The sequence below is a fragment of the Colletotrichum phormii genome (genome assembly GCF_030913505.1).
Source record: "Colletotrichum phormii strain CBS 102054 chromosome Unknown BDP81scaffold_2, whole genome shotgun sequence".
NCBI lineage: Eukaryota > Fungi > Ascomycota > Sordariomycetes > Glomerellales > Glomerellaceae > Colletotrichum > Colletotrichum phormii.
In genome coordinates, this window is record NW_026851444.1 from 2214732 (window position 1) to 2238776 (window position 24045).

The 24045-nt window shown below is 53.3% G+C and overlaps 7 protein-coding genes across 7 annotated transcripts; 5 read left to right on the forward strand and 2 right to left on the reverse strand.

Annotated features, from left to right (window-relative positions):
* The first annotated feature begins 150 nt into the window (after nucleotides 1-150).
* BDP81DRAFT_87826 (uncharacterized protein) lies at nucleotides 151-1060 on the forward strand. Its single transcript, XM_060596431.1, has one exon. It carries the CDS (start codon nucleotides 235-237, stop codon nucleotides 757-759), a length of 525 nt encoding a protein of 174 aa, XP_060450779.1. The 5' UTR covers nucleotides 151-234; the 3' UTR covers nucleotides 760-1060.
* A 795-nt stretch (nucleotides 1061-1855) lies between these two features.
* BDP81DRAFT_308493 (formate-tetrahydrofolate ligase) lies at nucleotides 1856-4904 on the forward strand (the record flags this gene model as incomplete). Its single annotated transcript, XM_060583465.1, has 5 exons — nucleotides 1856-1979; nucleotides 2042-2062; nucleotides 2125-2162; nucleotides 2217-4744; nucleotides 4796-4904. The coding sequence occupies 5 exons, from the start codon at nucleotides 1856-1858 to the stop codon at nucleotides 4902-4904; spliced, it is 2820 nt and encodes a 939-aa protein (XP_060450780.1).
* A 1595-nt stretch (nucleotides 4905-6499) lies between these two features.
* On the reverse strand, nucleotides 6500-9404 carry BDP81DRAFT_339936 (ferric reductase NAD binding domain-containing protein). The gene is made up of 5 exons (XM_060586011.1): nucleotides 9029-9404; nucleotides 8704-8967; nucleotides 8481-8642; nucleotides 7541-8415; nucleotides 6500-7480 (listed from the first exon to the last, which is right to left on the reverse strand). Exons 2-5 carry the CDS (start codon nucleotides 8913-8915, stop codon nucleotides 6939-6941), a joined length of 1791 nt encoding a protein of 596 aa, XP_060450781.1. The 5' UTR covers nucleotides 8916-8967; nucleotides 9029-9404; the 3' UTR covers nucleotides 6500-6938.
* Nucleotides 9405-14375: 4971 nt separating this feature from the next.
* Nucleotides 14376-14937, forward strand: BDP81DRAFT_416393 (uncharacterized protein). Its single transcript, XM_060589527.1, has one exon. The coding sequence runs from the start codon at nucleotides 14721-14723 to the stop codon at nucleotides 14901-14903; it is 183 nt and encodes a 60-aa protein (XP_060450782.1). The 5' UTR covers nucleotides 14376-14720; the 3' UTR covers nucleotides 14904-14937.
* A 3682-nt stretch (nucleotides 14938-18619) lies between these two features.
* On the reverse strand, nucleotides 18620-19267 carry BDP81DRAFT_389782 (uncharacterized protein; the record flags this gene model as incomplete). Its single annotated transcript, XM_060587313.1, has 1 exon — nucleotides 18620-19267. One exon carries the CDS (start codon nucleotides 19265-19267, stop codon nucleotides 18620-18622), a length of 648 nt encoding a protein of 215 aa, XP_060450783.1.
* Nucleotides 19268-20903: 1636 nt separating this feature from the next.
* Nucleotides 20904-22641, forward strand: BDP81DRAFT_87891 (uncharacterized protein). The gene is made up of 6 exons (XM_060596432.1): nucleotides 20904-21340; nucleotides 21392-21496; nucleotides 21551-21641; nucleotides 21693-21789; nucleotides 21844-22104; nucleotides 22160-22641. Exons 1-6 carry the CDS (start codon nucleotides 21164-21166, stop codon nucleotides 22605-22607), a joined length of 1179 nt encoding a protein of 392 aa, XP_060450784.1. The 5' UTR covers nucleotides 20904-21163; the 3' UTR covers nucleotides 22608-22641.
* Nucleotides 22642-22888: 247 nt separating this feature from the next.
* On the forward strand, nucleotides 22889-23976 carry BDP81DRAFT_87902 (rhomboid family protein). The gene has a single exon (XM_060596433.1). The coding sequence runs from the start codon at nucleotides 23136-23138 to the stop codon at nucleotides 23832-23834; it is 699 nt and encodes a 232-aa protein (XP_060450785.1). The 5' UTR covers nucleotides 22889-23135; the 3' UTR covers nucleotides 23835-23976.
* The last annotated feature ends 69 nt before the right edge of the window (nucleotides 23977-24045 follow it).

The window sequence follows — 24045 nt, forward strand, 5'->3', positions numbered from 1 at the left end:
GTGGGGCGCACTTTTTCCCCGCGACCATTCTGCCGGTTGAGGTGAAGGTCTTTCACCGCCTTACCGCCTTGAGCCGCCTCAGGCAATTGGTGTTAGCTTACCTTAGCACGGGCATGGGCAGTCACCGTGGCACAGCAAGGTGAGTCAACCGTCCTAGCTCGTGGCGCGCGACAGCTCACCTCCTCTCCCAATGGAAAGCACCCGACCTCTGATAGGTACAGTCGACCTCAGGTAATGAAGTACTGTAGCATGCTAGGTAGGTACCTGTCACGCCTGAGGGAGGTGTTCGAGGAACCTTCCATCAGTGCAGGCCAACCCGGCCTTCCTTCTAGAACTTTAGCGTGCCGGTCCAGGCTGGTGCACGTCACGGAAGGAGCTGCCTCTGGAGAGGCTGCCGGCGGGACGGGAGTCATGGCAGCTCCAACCTTCCAAGTCCAACTGTTCAAGTCCAAGCCAGACAGCGTGGCAGTCGTGGCATGCCACCCGTGGCCGCCGTTGAAGCTCCGTGCCCGTCAGAATAGTGCGGTCATCATCATCCAATTCCCACGCCGTTCCATTCCGTTCCCATTGTCCATTTTCCCCGTCGAGACGAGTACTTGGTTACTTCGTACACTACTCTGTACCATAACAACGTCCCTTTTATGGCAATCCGACTCACCCTTGACTCATACGTGTTCCATGAACAGCGTTTCCGGACCTCGAAACTTGGCATTAAACACTATCAAGTCAAGCCTCGGACCCTTTGGCTCAACTACGTGAAGCTCATGGTAGTTTCACATGCGCTTTACCGAGACAGTCTTTTTTGCGAAAAAAAAAATCAGACCGTCCGGACCACCGTCGTTTGTTTCTTTGTCTTTGTCTTGTTTCTTGTACCATATTTGTATCACTCACCCCGTTTCCTCTTTTCCCTTCTTGGGCACGTCAATTCATTCGATCAATCAATCTCCTTATCCGTTCAGTCTTGATTGGTTTCTCAATTGTATGTTTTCCAAAACATATTATTCGCAGGAACATTCATCAACTAAATAGCCTGTTTACTCCATACTGAGCCTACTTTATAATACCCACAACTCGACTTCTTATCGATCGGGTTTGCCGCCGGCCTCGGAGACTCGCCCGAAAGTTTTCGACCTGCCACAAACGGCTGATCCTTCCACTTCCACTGGGACTCACTCGTACAGAGTCTGCATAGCCAGGACCAGGGAACCTCAACAGCCACAGTCATAGGTACGACTCACACGCACGCGATCTGGGAGTCACAGGGCCCTATCGTTTAGCTCCACTCAAGGGAAGATCGAAGCCAGCAAGGAACACACCACCAAGGCCCAAAGCAAGACAGACACTCATCTCGGTATTCGGCATGTCGTCTATCAGCCAGTTGAAAGGCCCTCAGAGGCTGTCTTGGACGCGCCGCATGGCCATGCCCAACAAGTCTCAGCTTCGGCTGAGAACCCGCGGCTTGCCCTCGAGAGCACCGTCGTCCAGTCACACTCCATCGTCACTGTCCCAAGGGACCCAAACTTCCTCTTCCCGCCGGTCACTTCTGAACCTTGGGGTAGATACGGGTCGTTCCCCATCTGGCCGTCGGCCCTGCAGCGCCCTAAATCCCGACTTGCACCGCTGCCCACCACCCCTCATTCTCGCTGCTCCCGCTTACACCCAACCTGCGCGCTTGACTTCGGTGCCCGTCCCGACATTTTCATCTTCTTCCCATCATCCCAAAAACTTCGCGTTTGGACACCTGCGAGGACAAGCTGCATCTTTGGTCTCTTGGCAATCCCCCCGTCCGTTCATTGCAAGGACCCCGGGTTCCTACGATACGATTTCCCCAAATAGGTCTTTTGCAACCTCAGCCATGGTCGCCAACAAGATCGATGGCACTGCCGTCGCCAAGAAGATTCGGGACTCCATTGCCAGCGACATTCTCGAGAAGCAAAAGGCGAACCCCAGGTTCCAGCCTCGGCTTACTATTATTCAGGGTATGTCTCATCACTTTCGGCATTCGTCATACTTTTGCAGTGCTAACAAAAATCTTCCACAGTCGGTGACAGATCGGACTCAAGTATGTCATGCTTCACCATTTACCCCACCATGAAATTTATCGCGATGCTCACAACCCCGCAGGCACCTATGTGCGCATGAAGCAGAAGGCCGCAAAGGAGGTAAGACATGTTACTGGAACCCCAGATCTACTGACCAATGACTAACATGGTCAGGCAAATGTCGATTGCGAATTGGTCAACTTCCCCGAGTCCATTTCTGAGCCCGAGCTCTTGGACCGCATCTACCGCCTCAACGACGACCCTGCCGTCCACGGCATCTTGGTTCAGCTCCCCATCCCGAAGCACCTCGACGAGTACGTCATCACATCTGCCGTCGCAGACGAGAAGGACGTCGATGGATTCGGCACCAGGAATATCGGTGAGCTCGCCAAGAAGGGCGGTCGCCCCTTCTTCATCCCTTGCACCCCCAAGGGCGTGATGGTCCTCTTGGAGGAGGCTGGAGTCGACGTAAAGGGTAAGAACGCTGTCGTTCTTGGACGCAGCGATATTGTGGGCAGCCCTGTCAGCTACCTGCTTCGCAACGCTGATGCGACTGTCACCGTGTGCCACTCCAAGAGCCGGGACTTGGAGGCACACCTCAAGGCGGCAGACATCGTCATTGCGGCCATTGGCCAGCCCGGTTTTGTCAAGGGCGAGTGGCTCAAGCCTGGTGTTGTCGTGATCGATGTTGGTACCAACTACGTCCCCGATGCCTCCAAGAAGTCTGGTCAACGCCTCGTCGGAGACGTCGACTACGGCTCCGCTGCCGAAGTTGCTTCTCACATCACCCCTGTTCCGGGTGGTGTTGGCCCCATGACCGTCGCTATGCTTCTGTCCAACGTTGTTGAGTCCACACTCAAGTCGTTTGAGAAGCAGAGACAGAGGAAGATCTCTCCTCTGCCGCTTCACCTTAAGGAGCCCGTTCCCTCAGACATCGAGGTCTCCAGAGCCCAGAACCCCAAGCAAATCACTCGCCTGGCCAAGGAGGTCGGCATTGCATCTCATGAACTCGAGCCGTACGGAGCCTACAAGGCCAAGGTTGACTTGACCATCCTGAAGCGCCTGGAGCACCGTCGCAACGGCAAGTATGTTGTCGTTACGGGCATCACCCCCACGCCTCTTGGCGAGGGTAAGTCTACCACGACGATGGGTATTGCCCAGGCCCTGGGCGCCCACCTTGGCCGCATCACCTTCGCCAACGTCCGCCAGCCTAGTCAGGGACCTACCTTTGGTATCAAGGGTGGTGCCGCTGGTGGTGGTTATGCCCAGGTCATCCCTATGGACGAGTTCAACCTCCACTTGACTGGAGATATCCACGCCATCACTGCGGCAAACAACCTGCTCGCAGCTGCGATCGAGACTCGCATGTTCCATGAGAACACTCAGAAGGACGGTCCTCTTTACAAGCGTCTTGTGCCCGCCAAGGGCGGCAAGAGAGTCTTCCCGCCAGTCTTTCTGCCCCGCCTCAAGAAGCTCGGCATTGAGAAGACAAACCCCGACGAGCTTACCGAGGAGGAGATCCGCCGCTTCGCCCGCCTTGACATCGACCCCGAGACAATCACCTGGAGACGAGTTCTGGATGTCAACGATCGCCACTTGCGCGGTATCACCGTTGGCACTGCGCCGACTGAGAAGGGCCAGACCCGTGAGACTGGCTTCGACATTTCTGTTGCCAGCGAGTGCATGGCCATTCTTGCTCTCAGCACAGATCTGGCTGATATGCGTAAGCGCTTGGGCAACATGGTCATTGCTAGCTCCAGAGCCGGCGACCCTGTCACCTGCGACGACATTGGTGCTGGCGGTGCGCTCACTGCCCTGATGAGAGACGCCCTGAAGCCCAACCTCATGCAAACCTTGGAGGGAACTCCTGTGTTTGTGCACGCTGGTCCTTTTGCCAACATCAGTGTTGGCAACAGCTCCATTTTGGCTGACAAGATGGCATTGAAGATTGTCGGTACCGAGCCTGATGAGGACCACTCTGAGAAGGCTGGTTTCGCCATCACTGAGGCTGGCTTCGACTTCACCATGGGTGGAGAGCGTTTCTTCAACCTCAAGTGCCGTGCCTCTGGTCTTGTTCCCGACGTGGTCGTCATCGTTGCTACTGTTCGTGCCCTCAAGGTTCACGGCGGCGGTCCCCCTATCGCGCCTGGTGCCGCTCTCAACGCTGTGTACAAGGAGGAGAATGTCGACATTCTTCGCGCTGGTTGCGTGAACTTGAAGAAGCACATCGAGAACGCCAAGCAGTACGGCATTCCTGTTGTGGTTGCCATCAACAAGTTCGTCACGGACACTGATGCTGAAATCGCTGTCATCCGCGAGGAGTCCATCGCTGCCGGTGCCGAGGATGCCATCCTGTCCAACCACTGGGCCGAGGGTGGAAAGGGCGCCATTGAACTGGGCAAGGGTGTCATCGCCGCCAGCGAGAAGCCCAAGGACTACAAGCTTCTGTACGATCTCGAGGGAACCGTCCAGCAGCGTATCGAGGCTATCGGTCAGAAGATGTATGGCGCTGCTGCTGTTGAGTTCAGCGAGCTTGCTCAGAAGAAGGTTGATACCTACACCAGACAAGGCTTCGGAAACCTTCCCATCTGCGTTGCCAAGACGCAGTACTCCCTGTCTCACGACCCCGACCTGAAGGGTGCCCCTACTGGCTTCACCGTCCCCATCCGGGACGTCAGACTGGCCGCTGGTGCGGGTTACGTGTAAGTTGAGCCACCCGTACAGAAATCATTGCACTACTGACAAAATCACAGCTACGCGCTCGCTGCAGACATTCAGACCATCCCTGGTCTGCCTACAGCCCCTGGTTACTTGAACGTCGACGTCGACACCGAGACTGGTGAGATTGACGGCTTGTTCTAAGTGCACGAGGGATCATTTCAAGTACGACATTTGGATTTTGGGGCGCTTATAGAGAGAATTGATTTTATGGCGGGACGTGGGGAAAAAAGGAAAGCGGCATTCCATTTATTCAACAAATGGCGCTGGGGAAACGGAAAGAAAGACTAAAGAAACATGCATCTGTTCAACAATGATACCTCCTCTCGGACTCTTAGATAGACCGAATACAAGAATACAAGACTATTCACATCAAAGATTTGGAAACGCAAAGACCATTCCGCTTGTCGTGGGCTTTATCCCTCTGTTGGTCTAAAAGCTGGGAACGCGGTCATCTATCTACCAAGTGGTGGTAACAATGGATGTCCGGTTTTTTCCATGTTGGATATGAGAGACTGGACACCAATTGTTACCACTGCTTGCTCGAATACTACTTGATTACGGTACAAAGGGGGAGAAGGCTTACTATTGCGGTAGTTGCAGACTGATTAATCGGAGCCGAATTATATAGTATATCGGCCGATTTTGATAGAAGGCCGGCTAGAAATCCCAATGTCATCTCATTCCTACTCCCGACGAGGATTCCCAAAACAGCACCACATGATCGCCCAACTCGGTCATCGTAACTTTCTTCTCCCTCTGGCATCTCCTTCGCGGACGGCTCAATTGTCATTCAACTTTTGGGGAAAGGAGTTGGATGGTCCGCTTGGCAGGTGCTCAATCGTTTCATCGGGAAGCCGGGGGAATAAAGTTACGGGAAGCGATGCTCCGTTTTGGGGGCAGTATTCGGGTACTGGAAATGAGACGCATGGGAGCGAGCGATTGGAGGAGTCCGTTGTGTCGGCAGTGTCATTTATGAAGTGAATTACTGCCATACAACCCGTTTCTGTGGGAAGCTCTCGTGACAAGTTGTTTCGTTTCGGGCCGGCTCGAGTTGTCTGTCTTGTTCTCATGTGTTTCAGTTCCTACCCTCCTCCTTCTTCGCCTTTACGCCCCCGCCACTATACGTATCGCGCGGCTGAGCCAAGCGGAATTTCTTGCAATGCTTTTAGCCACTGGGAAGGGGAGACTCGGGATCGTGACAGGGCTTTGACTAGCATTTAAAGTGCGCTTGATACATAGTCCTTGGGATATGTCGTTCGTCGCCCGAGGATAAGATTAAGCTGAGCACGAGAAACTTCATGTTGTCAATACCAACGGCCTTTATCGAAAGAGTATGAGGTTATAAAAGGCTGTCGGTAAATATTCTCTATAGCCACGGCCGAAGGAGGTTGGGCTAGAGGCCGACATACTTGCAGATGCTCCGAAGAGGAGGCGGAGGAGAAGGAGGAAGAGGAAGAGGAAGAGGAAGAGGGTGTTCTTGGCGGGGTATCACGATCCGGACATCAGACGACCGTTGGAATCGTCGACAGAACCCCGTCATCGTTATCTGTCTCTACCCCAACCTCATCAGCTGTCAAACCCCTCGAAGAGCTTGCCAAATCCGTCTTCAGAGTTTACAAAAGTTCAGATCATTCTACGAAGGAACAGCCATTCCTACACTCCACACTGAAACCAAAAGGGGTAAGTAGCATATCATGCATTAGGAAGTCACCTTCACAAAGGGATCGAATAGAGTATTTGGGTTTTCCCATTGTCCATTGTTCTATGAATCATCAAAGATTACAGTGTGGCCACCGAGGCCAAGCTTCTGTAAAGGGTATGAACGCGCGCGCGACGACAAATGACTGGCGGCAGCTATCTAGCAGAACGATATCTCTTTGAACAAATCCCAAAAGGATCCAGTCTCTGTATTCTATGTTCTTTTGTTGCCAAGCTGCCGCACAAATGCACAAGAAAGAGCAAATCCAGAAGACCCGTCCCCGGCCGTATACCTCTCCCTTGCCCGTATATACTCCAACGCCATACAAAGAGACCAAAAGAGATCAAAGTATGCACACGAATAATCATGTTGAGTGAGACTAAAGGCCATGGGAGGCCAGGAATATTGACACCAAAATCACGCTGAAGCTCAGGTTCATAACTCATAACGTCTCTCTCACGGATGAGTGTAATGAATTACCAACCAAACTGCTCGCAGTGAAGCTCGACAGCGGGACCAGATGTGCGGATGCACCCGGCAGTCGTGTTGCGGACTTGCGTCATGAGGCTCTCAGGGCCACAGCCCATAACGAGAACTCGCTGGCCGGAGGGGGTCTCGTCGATAGCGTTCTGGATAATCTTGGCGACGTCGGGGCGGCCATAGTGGACAGGGATACCGCTCAAGCTGTTTGTAACTCCGTTCTGCTGGATGGTGGGAGATGAAGGCGAAGTCGTATCAGACTCAAAGCCGGACTTCTCGGGGTCAGATACGGCGCGAGTGTTGATCCTTGGGGGCTGCTGGGGAACGCCGTTGGTGGTCTCGAACTTCTCAGATGAAGGAGTGAAGGGTGTCGAGGCCTCAGACGAGATGGTGCCCGAGCGGGAGCGGTCCTCCTTGGAAGAGCCGGGGTTCTGGGAAGAGTCCTGGCTTCCAGGTGCGCGGGTGACGTACAGCTGGATGTTGGCACCGAGGGCCTGACGAATCGTGGAGAGGTGACCGGCGAACCATTCGAGACGAGCTGAGAGATCCGATTAGTTTAGGTGTTTGGGAGAAAAAGGTAATCGCGAAATGTACTTACCAGGATCCTTGACCATCCAGACAAAAGTGACACTCGGCATAGATCCCTGTGCGGCCTTATTGAGCAGGTTGAGGACTGTGCCAACAGTGAAGCTGGCTCCGCTGCCTCCAGCGACCAGGACGATTTTGTTGTACTCGGCCGGGTTAGGGAACGTTCCATAGGAGCCTTCAACCGAAGCCTTGAGGGTAGCACCGGGGTTCTGGACTGCGTATTCGTGGAGCTCGCGGGTGAAGCCGTCGTATGAGTTGATGACAAACTCCAGCGGGTTGGTGGCGGCAATCGTGAAAGGGTGCATCTCCAGAGCGCGGATCTTGGGGACCCAGAGGAAACAATGCTCTCCGGAACTTGCGCCAATGGGGGTCTTATTGAGGATGATGCGAGTGCCGCCGTGGGGAAGCGGGTAGATGGTTGCGTTGTTGTTGAAGCTGTAAAGCACAACGCGGACGAATCTCACAACGCGGTCGGCGACCCAGATACCGGAAGCAACAGCCGTGATGATGACGATCTTCTTGCTTAGCTCTGGCTGGTGAAGGCCGACGAGAACCATCGAGATGGCGAAGAAGGATACGTGAAGAATGTAGAACAGTTCGTAGTACCAGAGGCGGACGATTGCGCCGGCGAGCACAAGGGCGAGGAAGGTGAATCCGGAAGCAATGCCGTAGATTTCCTCAGCAACACGAAGGCGTGCCATGTTACCAGCCTCGATGAAGTAGGCGGAGTACGTTGCACCGTGTACAACGATGAAAACCATGGTGATGTACCCGGCGATTTGATGGAGGACATTGAGCCGCTCGTAGGACCAGGCGGTCAAGAAGCCGAGAGGAGTGTTCTTCAGACTAAGAAAGACCACGAAAGCGATGTTGGCGATGGACAGCCTATCAAGTATCAGTTTCTGGCGGTTTCAATGATGCTAAGGGATTTGGGGTGTAATTCAACTTACCATCCTGCACGAGCCGCAATGACTGTGAGATATGGAAGAGCGGAGGCGTCGATGTGGGTGAACAGCAGGGCGATGTTGATTACGAGATATCCGAGGGCGACGACGAAGTGGCCAGTGGACGGCAAAGCAGGGAACTTGTAGACGGCGACTCTTCGGATGGATCTATGTTAGGGTCAGTATTTTGGTACGATCAAGTACGGGTTGTTCTTTTCTCATGTATTACCGGGACACGAAGAGGGACGGCTTTGCCAGACCAGACATCTTCGTAGCGAGACCAGCCTTGGAAGCACCACGACGACCAAGGTGAAAGACGATGAAGATGCCCATAAGAGCAGCCAGGGCGATGGCGAAGTAGGTCGTCGCCTCCTGGTTGAGCTTGGTCCGCTTTGCAAAGAGCAAAGGGTAGGCCGAGGGGCCACTAGCACCTCCAGCCATTTTTGCGCGTAGTCGTAAGGATGAGTGAGCAATGTGAAGCTATTCGCGCGATCTGTAAGAGGGATGGTGGATTAGCGCAGTCGGCAAGGTTGTCGTCGTGAGATGAAGCGAACCGAAAAGACGGATGAGAACTGGGAATGTGCCAAGTTTATAACAAAAGGTATTGTTATGATGGGTCAGCGAGTGTTTGAAAGAACCATCGTTTGATAAGGATGGCGCGGAGGGTCTCAGAGTATTGTGATGAAGAGAGATACTTACTCGGGACGCGGCGGAGGGAGGTGTGTAAAATAGAAAAACTTGGATGACCCCCGTTTGCGGTAAGCGGGAGCGGGAAAGGGTGAGGAAGAATAAGGTGAAGCGTTGTGTACCAGGAAGAAAATATTGAGGTGTGGTGAATGTGAAGGAGGGGGGCCAAGTAGTGGTTGGTGGTGGTGGAGATAGGCCCGGGTAGATTGGGTGTAGGTAGAGAAGGAGGTCTACACACAGTCCAAGTCGTGCCTTCCTTTTGTTTCTAGATTCATCCCACCCTTGTTGTGACTTAAAATCGATCTTATAGGAGAAGGAAACGAAAATAAAAACCAACCCTGAATAATATGAGACCGTAAGGTTTGGCAGAGCGGATCTGTCTAGGAAGGAGCTACTACTACCTGGTTCCTTCCCTAGACCGTTCCTTCCTTGCTTTTTTCCCTATATCCTATACCTTGCTCCTCCTTCATCCAGTACTGCTGACTTATCTTTTGAAGAAGAGGGGCATTGAAAAAATCTGTAAAAAACAAATGGCGTCGAGTCCTGCCACTCTATGTAACTCATGCGTGAACTTGCACAAGTCGTCTGCATGCCCCCACTTACACGCTGTCCTTGGATGAATGCGGTCTACCGACGTAGTTCCCGTGGCTTGACCCGCGTGGCGTTTTATTCCTCTCACCCTTATTTTCCCTGATCGTCCCCCTCCTTCTCGATCGTATCTGGGCCCCAGACAACAGGCAGGGCAAACGTCCAGATAAGAGAAGGGAGGGTATCACCGTCAGACTCGAGGGCAATCAGCCAAGGTTTACCGATGAGATGTTGCAATGATAGCCGTCGGATTGTGTATTCAGTCTAGACCTTCCCTTCACGGCCGACCACCCGTTTCACATGGCACCCTCTCAACTCGTTGGCACCCTCTCAACTCGTTGGCACTCTCATGTTGGCTTGCTTACAACGCACTTACACAACGGCGGCCCCAAAGACCTGTGCATACCAGGGATCGATTGCCCAGCTCCATAAACACCCATGTGAGACAGGCGCCACGTTCCCCAGATAAGTCGATCCGTTGTTGAAGTCCCCGGTCTCGAAAAAAAACAAACAGAGACTTTCCCCTCTCATACGGTAGGGTAGGTACATCTTTCCCGTCCCGCCTCGAGGAAGCCCAGACAAGTCACAGTAATAAGCCTTGGTCCATGTGGAGAGCCTCGAGCCGTTCCTGGATAGCTGCGTCGTACGACCACTGAGAAAAGGGCTCAAACACCGTACGTAGACACATATTACCGCTCCATGCCAATGCCCAATGACGAGATGGCCAACCCCAACTTCGATGAGGGTCCTTCGATGCCGGTAGCCGGTGTAACTTTCACGCCATCTTGTTCTCCGTAGCTGGAGCAGGCGCAGCAAGCAAGGCGGGACGGAGCTTGGACAGCGACAAGCGGGAAGGGAGGCGAGAAGAAAATACGGGGGAAATTGTTTGCTAGGCAAGGTCTCACGGATCGTGGATCTAGATTAAGATGGATTCCCCTACGAGAAGTTCAGAAACAAGAGGGCCGCAATGTCTAGCTCCATATAGCTTGGCCTGGCGGTTTTGGTTTCGTCAGCTTGACAAAGCACTCTACATTTCTTTTGCGTTGCGGTGTAAATGTCATGGGCCATAGACGAGGTACTTTTGCGTAGGGAGGGTACATAGTATGGCAAGGAAAGGGTAGGCAAGCAGGGTTCGTTGAGGTTAAAGTAGAGTGATCCGTAACGCGGCGAGGATGAGCCTTTGACGGACAGCCCCTCGACCCCACCGTTGTCTGCAGCGTGCCGTGAACCGCCGCCAGGACTCGGACGGCCTCGCTACACAGTACACAGCCAAAGACGGAAGTACGGGGGTTGTTGACACAATTTGAGTAATTCGAGCCAAACCGCAAAAAGAAACGAGACAACGCCAAGGAGAGACAAAGTCCGCCTCACAAGCCAGACACTTGTCATGGCCGAGGGCTGAGGGCTGAGTGTGAGCCAGACTTCCGGCTCCAAAATGCATCCAGATAGTAGCATCCAGTGTGGAGCTCGGGTATCAACGTGCCTATCTGCATCTTGCAGATAGATTGACTTGCCTAGATGGGATAGAAACATTACTGCAAAGGCCCTCGTACGGGCCGTGTTTCTTTCGGGGTGCAAGTCGACTCAAAAATCCCTTGTGAGAGATCCTTGGAATGTCTTGTCAGCAGCAAATGTTGTCGACCCCCTCAAAGTCACCTGCTAAATGGGTGAACCTGGCCCAGCGCGACCTTGCTGCATTAGGCCGTGATCCGTTAGTCGTGATCTTCGCCATAGTCCACCCGCGTCTAATCCCCGAGAGGATAAGCCGTCAAGGGCTTGCTTGACAGGCCTCATGTTATCGCTTGGAAACGGTACCGTGCCAGTGGGGGTTTCCTGGACTTACACGCCGCCTCTGGGGACGGGATGAACTAGAGGTGCCAGGCGGGAGAGCGCGGGAGGACGGGACATGAAGTGAGTGGCGTGGACCTGGCCTGGCCAGTGCTGGACTACCTACTCTCATCGTCCACTCCTATCCGTAGTTTGACAGCCCGTCAGGAACTCAGTGTGATGTGACGCGACGCGGCTGGCCAAAGTGTGCTTCGAGTAAGCCTGCACTCGTCACATTGCACCGCTGGCTGGTGCTCGTTGCCGCTATCGCCGGAAGCAGCCGCGCGCTGCGTCAGAAGGGCAAATACTGCCTCCGTACATACAACTCGAAGCGACAACGTGGATGTACGTCAAAGTCAACCGGCGAGGGTGTCCAATGAGATGGGGCCAGGTCAACGGATCTAATCAATCTGTTGTAGAAGGCGGCGGCGAATGGCATGAGGTAGGCTTTCGGTCGGTGACACTGCCCAAGCCGTCTAGCTAGAGTAGGCGGGCAAATTGCTGCTCCGAGGCCAGGATGCCGTTGTATCGTGCTCAGTTGCGTAGCATCGCGTGTACCAGACTTTTGTCGCGTAACGACTTGCCCGTTTCTATCGCTCCTGCGTCTGGCTCCGATAGTCTGGTAGCCTTGGTAGAGGACTGATTCACCTTCAAAAGACAAATGTCTTGGTGAAAGCGGCCGCTGCCCTTCGATCCACGCGTACCATACCGGAGGGCAAGCGATACGCCGGATCCGGAACGATGCAATTCCGTCTGGCGGGCTGGCAGATTACCGTTGACTTTGTTGGGCGTCATGGATCTGGTGCTTCCGTTGCTTCTTGAGCTGTCACTTTCCGGAACAAATTCACTCGTTCTCTGGAGTACAGAGTTGTTCGTCCACGTGTTCTCAGCCGTGATGTGAGGTCAAAGTGCGGAGTTGATGGGAAGCGGCAGGTTCTGAAGCACGCCAAAAATGCAGTCGTTTTCGTTGGCTGCCAGAGCCCAGAGTTGCCTCCATCACAACAGATGCAGCTAAGCATGATGTGCCTGGATCGTGCCTGTCTTTGCGTGCCACTCACATCATCTTTGATGTGATCAAAAGCCACACCCCTTGACCATTCCAGGTCCACGTTTGGGCTGAGACAGTTGACGTGCGCACTGGCGACGCAGGTTGAGGCTCGTGGATATGCCGTTCCCGAGACAAGATCCAGATCTGTCTGGCTTGGTATTGCTGAGGGTGGATCGGATTGAGTTGACCTATGATTTGGACATACAAGCGGGAGAGGCGCAGAAGGCTGAGTCGCAAGGGTGAGCCATGTTGAACCTATGAGCAGCTGGGCGTATGAGTGTTACGAAGAGGGAGGAGGAGAGAAGGAGAGGAATGCAATGGTGTGGTGAGCAATCCACCCGCGCGGGTAACTACGCTAGACGAGGAAAGGACTTGGCAGAAGTGCAGCACCATGTAGATAGCAAGGTACATCCCTAAGCGCGATGCCAAGCTGAAGATGGTAGTATTTCAGTAACCTCTGGTAATCTTATACCCCCGTTTCCCTCCTCCCGGCCCCACCATCCGCTTCTCAACATCAATTTGACTTCACTCGCCTGCCCACCACTACCGACGTCAACCTAAACGACACACACACACTTCCGCATTTGTCATTGGCAGATTCCAACGTTCACTTGAGGCCGCCTTCATCAACATACTTCGCTGCCCTGGTCAACGGGGAAACACATGAATCAGCTGGCCGCGCGGATGCAGAGAGACACGCCACTTCAACTCTCGACTCTAACTCTAGAAACAGAATCTTAACATTGAAACAAGGAACTAACACCACGCAGCGATAGGAGCCAAGTCTTGGTAGACTGCAAATCGATGTTATCAACAAACAAGCATCTGGTATGCACTCTCATTTGCTCCTTTCTGGGGCCAACCCGACATCAAAACCGCTTTGCAGATCATCCTCCACTTGCAGAACTCTAGTCAGAGCATACGCAATCTCTCTACCAGATGCCTCCGCTGTCGCGCGAACCTACGCTGGCGACGATACCTTGAACGTCTGTCCAAATCGCTGAAGCACTTCGGACGCCTCCTGCGTCAACTCTATCTCCGCCTGCCTCGAACCGTCCGCCTCCATAAAGTTATGGAACATGAGTTTACCGCCGCTCTGGTGCTTTGGGCAAAGGCGAGGTTTAAACTTGCAGTCGCAAGCGGGTGCGTCGTCAGTATTCTCATCCAGCTGTTCCTCCAGACTGCTCTGCAAGGAAGTCCATGGCTTCTTGATCTCTCCTGCGTCTTCAGAAGTCACCGCGTGTTGGAACAGTTCTCCGGCGACCGTGCGCCTCTCTGAAGCGTTAGCGTCGAGCCCTTCGATCTTTCCAAGCTCAAGATTGGCATAGGATCTAAGAAGATTGATGGACCGCCAAACCTCCGCTGTCTGGGCTTCTGTCTGCCAAGCACCCAAGTTGCTATTCCACTCGTGGAGCCCTTCAAGCAAGTTGAATGCTCTCTGCAAGCTCTGCGGATCCCTCTGTTCGAGTGCTGCTATGACTTCCCTTCTCCTTCTCACGAAAGCAGCTAGCCTCCAGAAATTGGCCACATCTGCGCTGGTGCCCTCCTTTGCCTTGGTGTCGGGCCATAAAATACTCTGCATGAAATCTGGCAGAGTCTTCCTCGTTTGTTGGTCTCCGAATATGCGATAAGATTCTGACCGTGCCTTGCCAAGCGCAGTCATCAACTCTGTCCGCAGCTGAGAGACTCTATCAGTCTGCTGAGCATCGGAGCTGGCGTCATCAACGGCTCTTGGAATAGTCATGTACGATATCCACTTGGCCGCTTCGCTCTTAGCTTGAAGCTTGATCTGAAGCTCTTGGGTTTGTCGTGCAAGTTTTGCCAGTTCGTTTTGGCTCTCTTCCTTGGCCTTCTCCAAAGCTTCGAGCTTATCCGAGGTTCTCTGCCGCTGCTCCTCCAAAGCGTTGTTTTGGGCTTCGAGATTGTGAAGTTCCGTCTCTTGTGTCTCTCGTTCCCTGTTGAGTTCTCTCAGTCTGTCCGACATTGTCTGCTCTGAATTCGAGTCCTGTTTCCGTTCTTGGGCCTCGGCCTGCATATATTCAAGCTTACTCTGGAAAGTTCGAACTTGTTCTCGGAGGCGATCACTCTCTTCCCTCATGCGTAGCTCGACGGCGTGCGCAAGCTTAAGTTTCTCTGTTGCTTGTTGTTCCAAACCGCGCTTGGTCTGTTCTGACAATTCTCGAACTTGCAATTGCAAAGATTTAATCAAACGGCTTTGCTTTTCATTCTCTGCGGCCTTGTCCTCGCCCGAGCTAGATTGGTTGCCTGTCTTGGGGTAGGGTTTCTCGAGGTAAAGTTCCATTTGCGCTTTGAGCTCGAGCGCAGCGGCGGCTAGTCGTTTGACAGATCTAATCGTCGTCCTCAGCTCCGCTAACACCTTGTCCGTCGAATCGCCAGCTTGCCCCAGCTTCAGGGATATTTCCAGCAGGCCGACCTGATCGGCTGCTCGCTTTCCGTACATCTCCAATAGGTCAACGGTGCACTGTAGAGACTCGGGAACCTCTGGGCGTTCCAACAGCCTCCTGTAGTTTTGAATGGCTTCCATCGCTTCTCTGATTTCGCGATAGCTCACGGCTTCGAGCGCGGTCTCGAGCTTCAGTTTTTCGTCCAACCTGCGCGCTAGTATGCGGCAGTAATCCTTGATTTCCATGAGTCTGGAGCTGATCTCCCGCTCCAGCGTGGAACACCGCAGGCATTCTGGCCTTGTCAAATCGAGCCTTTTCCAGGTCTTGGTAAATGGATCTTTAAAGACGGGGCTTGGCCCAGGAGGCACCGTCGTGTCCATGAATTCTACGAACCGGCTACCTCTAGGGCTCAAGACGAATCTGACCCTATCTCGGGGAGGCGGGGTTTCTTGCGTTGCGGTGACTTCGGATACTGTCGCCTCTGATGGGACGTCCACCGCGGGAACGACAAACCCAATTTCGGTAGGAGCTGAACGCAGCGGATGATTGTCGAGTATCTCAGGCGGCGGCTGGGGCTGGGGATGGAAACCGGCTGCGAGCGTAGTAGATCCGGGAGGGTCTGGCGCAGTAATATAGTCCAAGCTGCTAGCATACCTCTGGCGCACCTCCAACCGCTGCGTCGCGATCTTGGAAAAGGCAAGGACGGCAGACCTACGCTCGTTGTTATCAAGCTTGACTTGGTCGCTGTAGACACGGAGACATTCTACCAGGTCCTTGTTGTCGATCTGGAACATGGGCTGCACCTGGTTCCCCCGATGTCTGGCGCCCACGTACTCATTCACTTCCCTGTTGTTCTTCGCCACGTCCATGAGGATGCCCTTCAGCCGCTCGAGATCTTCGTGCAGAATCTCCCCACTATCGTTGATCCTGTTCTCAATGGTCTCCTCAATCTCTCGTTGGTCGAGCGCGAGCGCGCGTGCCGTCTCGAAGAACGCATCCCATTGACTGGCATCTCTAGAGCATCCCGTCATCACCACCACGCCCGGGATATGACCCCAGTGATTGTCGTTCCGCGTGAGAGTCTGCTCGATAAACGTGTGCTGCCGCCTCACAGACTCGTCCATCCGCTCCCAGGCCCTCTGCATCCTCTCGGCCGCGCACTTGACCTTCACCTCGTCGAGCTTCTCCATCACGGCGTCCATATCCAGTCGGTATGTAAGCCGCAGCCGAGCCTCCTCCTGCGCAGAGGTATACATCAGCCGGCAAAGCTGGTGAATGATCCGGTTCACAAACGGCACCTTCACCCACGTCCGGCCCTGCATCCACTCGAGCAGCGCAGAAATCATGCCGTCGTTGGACGTCTCGAGGTCGAAGAGTGCGTAGTAGTCGTCCGAGGACATGCTCTCCCCCGTCGCCTTTTCGAATTCGTCCTTGCGGAGCCGGGCCGCCACGTCGCGCGTGTAGCCCGGGTACCGGATGCGGCTCGAGAGCATCGACTGGAACTCGGGGGGCATCGTCGCGAACGTGTCGTTCCAGACTTGTATGATCATTCTGCGCTCCTCGTCGCCGCCGGGGAGGGCCTGCGGGCGGACGAAGATGTGCGTGCGGTTTGAGGCGCCCGGGGGCGGGACTTTGATCCGGCGGAGGGTGAACCCCACGCCGGAGCGTTCTGGTTCGGCGTTGTATGCGCCTAGACCCGCGGGGAGCTGCTGATGCGTGCGACGGCGTTGGGGGTTATGGACTGGTGGTGGGGGCTGGACTACGGTGTCTGTTGACGATGACCGGGAGCCGTGCCGTCGTTGGTTGTGGAGGGGAGTGGAGGGCGAGACCGGCTCGCTGGATCTCATGAAACCTGGGATTTCACCGGGTCGAGTTGGCGCAGGAGTATGGATGAGCGGTGATGCAGGGGAAACGTCTCGGTCTCGGGCGCGGCTCTTTCCAGGAGACGTGGCTGTTTGGGAAGACTCGGGTCGGCAACGTCTCGGGGCTGGGATTTCCATGGAATCCTCAGGATACGGCGGTCGCTCGTTCGTCACTTCTTGGGTGTCGTTGCGCTCTCTTTCTCTCTTCTCTCTCTCACGCGCCGCCACTTGCCCCCTCGGCGTCAGAGGCCTCACGGATGCAGGTGAAGGGGGTTCCGTTCTCTGCAAGACTTCGGACGGTAGGAGAGGGCGGTCATCTTCACCTTCGCCATTGTCTCTGCCGTGTCTGGCGTCTTCGTGACTCGGGCCAATCTTTATCGGAAGAGGGCGTTGAAGAGAGACTCTGGTTGCTTTCCCAAGTACGGCACTCATCGATTGCGAGTCCAACGCTTCCTCGGTCGATAGAGAGTACAAGGGAGGATTAGAGACTGGCTGGAGCACAGGCTCAGCCTCAGGACTGGGATTCGGTTGAGAGCGAGTAGGATTATCGGCAGTAGCGTTTGTTCCATCGCTGACCTTTCGACTAGGAGCAGACCCCTTTTCTACAGAGCCTTCAACTACCGATTCGGAATCTCCCCGGGGGAGTCGCGAGGCTGCTGGTGTTGGCGTCGACGGCTGGAAATGTGTACGAGGGGCGGAAGACGTGAGCTCGAGGGGGCTGACAATTTCTGTATCGGGAACGATTGGAGCTAGCGATATGTTGCGCGTCTGACGAGTCCCATCCGTCGAGATCTCAGGAGCTTTCGGTTTGATAGCTGATGCAATGTCGTCGTCGAGCGCTGATTGGAGGGAACTGAGGGCGCTTGAGCCCAGTGTTGGTTTGGTATTTGTCTGGCTGAAAGACCCCGTTCCTCCGGGCTCGGCTTCTCGCTCGTCTGATGACTGCTGCTTCTCTTGGGAAGAGGGGTTCTGGCCGCGGGCTGGCGACGAGGTCGCCTTCTTCTCCGAGTTCGACTCTTGCGAGACTTCTTTGGGGGCCGAGGAAGTCCCTGCTGTCACTTGTGACCCTTTCGATCCAGCGTCAGCAGAGCTATCTTCAACTGGTGCAGTGGTGGTGGAGGAAAAGGAGGGTGTCATGGCATCATTTCCACTCCTGCATGCATCACCGGGCACCGTTGATGTTGGCTTCTCTTTGTCCGACATGCCGCCTGAAAATGCTATTAAATTGAGATGAGAAAGTAGACAGTTTAGTAAGCTCACACTTAAGAACACAAGAAGAAGCCAGGTCGAACGAAATATGAGTATCAAACCCTCTAGGACTTTCTTGGATATAGGGGCTCTCCTTTTTTATTATTCATCTTTGACCCAACCCTGGATGACGTTGAAACCTCTCGTATCTTCTAGTAACTCCATGGGGGGAGCATCTGGTTGCTTGAAGTAAGGTATTAAGAGGACGATACAAGGGAGACGTAGAACACAAAGGCTTTGGTGTCTATGCTTGTTTGGAGATTGAACCTGCCGCGACGTTTACAATACCATCAAAGAACTCAATGGTTCTTATTCACAAAGGCAACTAGGTAAGGGGGCATCAGGCATTCAACTAATTGTTTGAGCTTTTCGGTGGATCATGTAAGTATCTCACATGGCAGCGCTTAGCAGCAACATTCAGCTATCATGAAATTCTTGGAATTATGCTCATAATTGCGACCGTTATCCCGCCCCTTTCACTCATAGCGTCGGCGATCTGCTGACAGATCTACCACGTACACTCCTCAGATCAGGCAGACTCTCCCGGCTACCGACAACTTCCCCGCTGCCATTCAAAATAAGATAGAGCCCACAGTGGCTCGCTTCAGATTGCGTTTCGTCGTCGTCGTTCTCGTCATAAGTATCATCGTCATCATAATCGTAAAAAGCCTCGAGGACCATCTCCTCGTCCCTAAATCGCACCATCTTCAACCCATCCTTTACTTTGCCGTCAATCTCGAGAGCGCGTTTCACATCCCGACTCCTCGCGTCCTCAAACTCAATCATCGTGATACAATCCCTCGTCAAGCCCCGTATATCAGTCCCCGCGAACCCGACCCCCCTCACGCTGGCAGCCCGGACGTACGCGGCATGAGCCTCGCGCCAGCGGCCCCAGGCGCTGAGGACATGGCCACGGTACAAATAAGCGCGAGGCTCGAGGTCGAAGCGGTGCAGGTGCGCCGCTATCGCGATGGCCTGGTCTGCGGCGTTGAGGGCCTGGTGAAGCTTTAGGATGGACAGAGGTGTTTGCAGCAGGGCGTAGGTGCGGAGGAGAAGGGTGTTGACGGTTTGGGCGGCGGGGTCGGCGACAGCAGGGGCGAGGATGTCGGATTGAGACGAGGTACTCATTAGGAAGAAAACTTTGCTCTCTGGTATTGTTCGGCTTGGAGGCTGATGATTTTTTTTTGTTTGGTGTCCTGATGAAAACGGCGATATGCTAGTTTAATGTGCGCCACGGACGGTGCCGGCATGCGTTCTTCTCCCTTTGCTTATTCTTCTTCTTCTTCTTGGACCTTAATCTGGTCGGTGCTTATTTTGGCAACGCCCGAATTCCGAGCTTCTGATTTGAAGCATTCGTTGACTTTACTCCACAGAAAGAGGAAGAAATATCTTTGTGCAGTGTTGAGAGCTAAGTTGGCAGAGCTGAGGGTGTTGCAAGGGATGAGGTTGAAGCAGGACCTTTGACTTGGGGTAAGCTAAAAGTGAATAATGATGAAGAGTGTTTGGTTCAACTCTTACCTTACAAATTCGCGGCAGGTGCCCAGCCTCTCTGAACGACTTTTCGGATTTAGGTGATGAAGTAAATCATTCGATTTGAAATTCCCAAAGGCCCTTGGCCCCCCTCTCTCCGCGAGCCGGCGGAACAAGTGACGCAGGATGTGGAATTAGGCCAAGACTGCCCCTCGATTTGTTGGTATGGATCAGCGATTGCCGCGTTCGTCAAGGGCGTCGTATGCCAAGACCAACCGAAAGGAAGATCGAATTGCAAGAACAATGAGGGATGTACGGAGTAAATTGCCTGGCATCTGAGTACCGAACTCGTCTGGATCGCTGACAGGCTCCCCTGCTTGCTCATGTGTCCCGAGGGGCATTGATGAAAGAACTACTGTTTTCTGCCAAATTTATTGATGCGATGGGCGCCGGGCTTGTTCGGTGGGATGCTGAATTGAATCAGATGTAAATGTCTTTGAAGGGAGGGCCTGGATCGCGGCAATGGCGAGGAATGCATGTGTCGTTTTGGGCATGAGTAAGCACAGCCCGATCTTTGGGCATCGGACGTTGAACGCGCTGCAAAACTCAAAGCTCTTTCCGCGATGGGTATTGTTCGTCTACAACCGAGTGGCGATGCTTTAAATCTTTGAGGCCATCATTAAGGTTTGGACCTGGACGCTTTCGTCAAGTCAAGCTCGAGATCTAGGCCAAGCTTTCGAGAAGCATCATACACACTCATTGCCGAAGAAACACGACCGTTTGACAGGTGTTCTGAGACTTCTCTTCTCGACGAGAAAGAAAATCGAAGGTCATTGAAGGACAGAAGCAAGAAAGAAAGCATCCGGGAACGGAATGTGAAAACAGAGACGTCTCGATATTGCGCGATGTGATCTGCGCGGTGACGACAACAGAACTGGAAGCTCTTCTGATGATAGAACGACAGTCCATACTTACAATTCTATCATTGAAGAGCAGGAAAACTCCCCAAACTAATGTATCATGATTGCCAACTCTCAAATTCAGCCCAAGCCCCTGTTCACAGATCATTCAGCGCGTCGTGAACCACTTGGAACGCCTACCTAGCCACCCCGCGTCTTTCCGGCCGAAGACGTAGCTTCTGAGACCGGTGTTGAGCTTGAACGCTAGCTTCAGCGGCGATTGGCGATTCCGGCGGGTGTTGTGGCTCATCGACACATCTCTACCTCAGCCTGGACCTCGCCTCCAGAGGCCTCTCATGCTCGGCAGACTCCAGTTTCTGACTGTATGGGGACTAAAGGCGTGAGAAAGTGCACAAGTTGTTCGCAACGAGGTTTGGTGTATGTCTTGGGCGTCGAGTGCCTTCTCGTCCGTAGATGTTTCCGTAGCCCACGTGTCAGGCACAGGCTCAACGCTGGCAACTGTGGTCCATGACTCCATTATAACCATCGGCCGCCTCGGATAATCGGCACATGATCTTGGTCTCTTCCATGAAAGGCAAGAATCTCGAAGCTTTCGAAGCACTCAAATCCAACGACATTGTGTTGACGAGTTAAAATGGTTGAAGTCGGACAATCCTTGCGGTACCACCCTAACTCGGGTGGACACCATATATTCAACCTGAACCTAGCTCTGATTCTTGTTTCGACATTATTAGCCTCTCTCCGTCTGTTCACGCGGAAGATTGTAGCAAAGGCTCTGGGCTGGGATGACTTCCTTGCAATAGTAGCTTGGGTAGGTCAAGCCGTTCCCTCGTGTAAATTGTGGACTAACACTGGGAACCAGGCCTTGTGTGTCACAATCTCGGCCCTCGAGATGGACACGACCAACTATGGCACCGGGGCCCAGATTGAGGATGTTCCCCGACCGACGCTGCTTCAATTTTTAAAGGTCCGTTGACGCGTCTCTTGAAGTTCTTCCACAGAGCTGACATACTGCGAATAGAGGCTTTCCATTATGGAGTTGGTCTACTTCCTCGCTTCTGGCGCAGTACGCTTATCAATATTGGCGTTTCTTCCGCGCTTGAGCAAGAACAGTATGATGATTCCATTCTCCAACAAGACAAATTGCTGATGTTCGTTGCCAGAGATGTATACCTGGAGCATTTATGCCCTCAATGCCATTGTGATCATAATCAGTTTGTCGGGATTCTTTTTCGTCTTGACGGAATGCTCGCAGATACCGTAAGGTGATCCTCTCCTGAGATGTAGCGATGGTTGGCTGACTTGGTGCCCTAGCGATGTCTTCAATTATTCCAGCACATGGCGGCAATGCAGGGACAAACGAGAGGATCGATCGATGATGCTGGCCCATGCCATTATTTGCATATTTGTTGATTGTATGCTGGTCGTCCTTCCGCTGTGTGTCGTAACGAATTACGTCAAAATGGGCGTCAAGGCTATACAAATTTTGCTCGTGTTTTCTCTGGGTATCTTTGCCGTCGCCACTGGAATCGTTCGCTTTTCCATCATCGTCACAGCCGATTTCAGTGTCAACACGTAAGTACTCCTTGTCGCGAACGCGTAGCATCTTCAGCAAACTAACACGAAATAGCACATACAAGATGCTTACAGTAGCTGCGTGGACCGACGCTGAGCTTCATGTTGGTCTCTGGGTCGGGTGTTTCCCAGCACTGCAGCCTCTCCTCCGGCATGTTACTTTGATGCTCGGAATGCGCAGCCAGTTGGACAGTACAGGCGCCGCAAGCAAGAGAAACACGATGACGTCCACGGCGACTTCCAATAGGAAAAGTGTTTTGAACAGATGGTCACGGAGTACTGGATATGTACGCAGCGAGAGCGCCGGAAGCCAGCCGCTGGAAAATGACGCCGGTCAAGTTGAGGCTGTAGGTGGCCTGTCTGAAGATGTCGAGATGGTGGATCTCGAGAAAGGGGAAGGCGCTGGTCAAGTTGGCAAGCAGACAGATAACTCGACACCAGGGAAAATCGGGGAGAGCCCACGAGCAGCAGAAAGGAAGGCAGAGTCTAGTGGCAGAAGGTAATGTGTCTGATCTATGTAGAAGGAAACGTGTGAATGAAAAATTCGAGAAGTCGCTGATAAGAACACTGAACAATTGGATGCTTGAGGAAGAAGTTACAGTGCTCGGCTCAAGATCAGCACTGTCAGGAGCTAAGGTACGTACACACGCACCTTGGGCACAGACCATTCCTTCTTCAACCCGTATGGTCCGTGCAGACAGCACGATGACTTCGGCTCCTTTCCAAAACGGAGCACTGCAAACCCAACAATCTACCTCGACAGAAGGCGACAACTTCACGCCATCTAGACTCTGTACAATCTACACATTCTTTGCCGTTGGTCATCGTTATACGAAAATCGATACTGAAGTTCATGATATCGAGGTATCAAGACTGGTTCAACCCGCACAAACCCAAAAACCTCTGAGAACACCTCCGAGATATTGGGTCTCATCTTGTTCATACCCAACACCGCTACTTCAAGGTCTCCGTCTCCATCTATTGCCTCTTCTTTCTAGTGCCCACTCGTCTTTCAAGAAGGAAACGTCAATATGGCATCATTATCAGTATTTAGATATCCTTCAAGATTCGCACCCAGCAATATTGGACCAGTCTGGACTACCCTCTTCTACGGAGTTCCCGTGACCAATATTGCCATCCATCTCGCTTGGCTCGCCGCCCTCCATCCCATTTTCTCCTCGCTCCCGATAGACCGCAGGCGTCTTTCAGCATTTCTTCACAAGTACTTCATGCTCAGCTCAAGCAACCCCCGACTACTCACCTTCTTTACCTCAGCATTCAGTCACACTCAGCCTTTACACCTCTTCGTCAACATGTCAACATACAAAACATATGTCGAGTCGTTCTATCTACTCAGTATATCGCCGCTACGATTTGTCATACTGTCCCTCGGGAGTGCAATCACCGCTTGCCTTTGTCACATTTTCAATGCCCGGAGAGGAAGGGGAGCAAAGAACAGTGCCGAGAGGACAGCTGTCGGGGCAAGCGGAGCCTTGACTGGTCTCGGCACAGCCCTGGCGTTGATGTTTCCCACGATGAAGGTCCGCCTTTCCGGAACAAACCAGGTTCTGCCCTTGCGCGTCGTTGTCCTAGGAATGTTTGCCGTGGACGCCTACTGCCTGAGCACCGAGCGAGACACAGGAGTGGGACATGCCGGACACCTCGGAGGCGCAGCTTTCGGCTTGGCATATTTCTTTTGGAGGAAAGCTACGGGTGCTTTTACTTTGTAACCTCAAGCAATCTTCATCTCGAAATGCAGAGGCTATGGGTAAATATAAATATCAAGATCAACTCTAGCCGCCCAAGGTATATACAGGAGAATGGTATCCTGGTAACGAAAAGACAAAAATCCACAGCATTCACCGCCACCAAAAATGTCAAACGCCGCGCTACCGCATGAAAGAGGCTATACCATTGCACGAATCAACAACACCAGGCCCA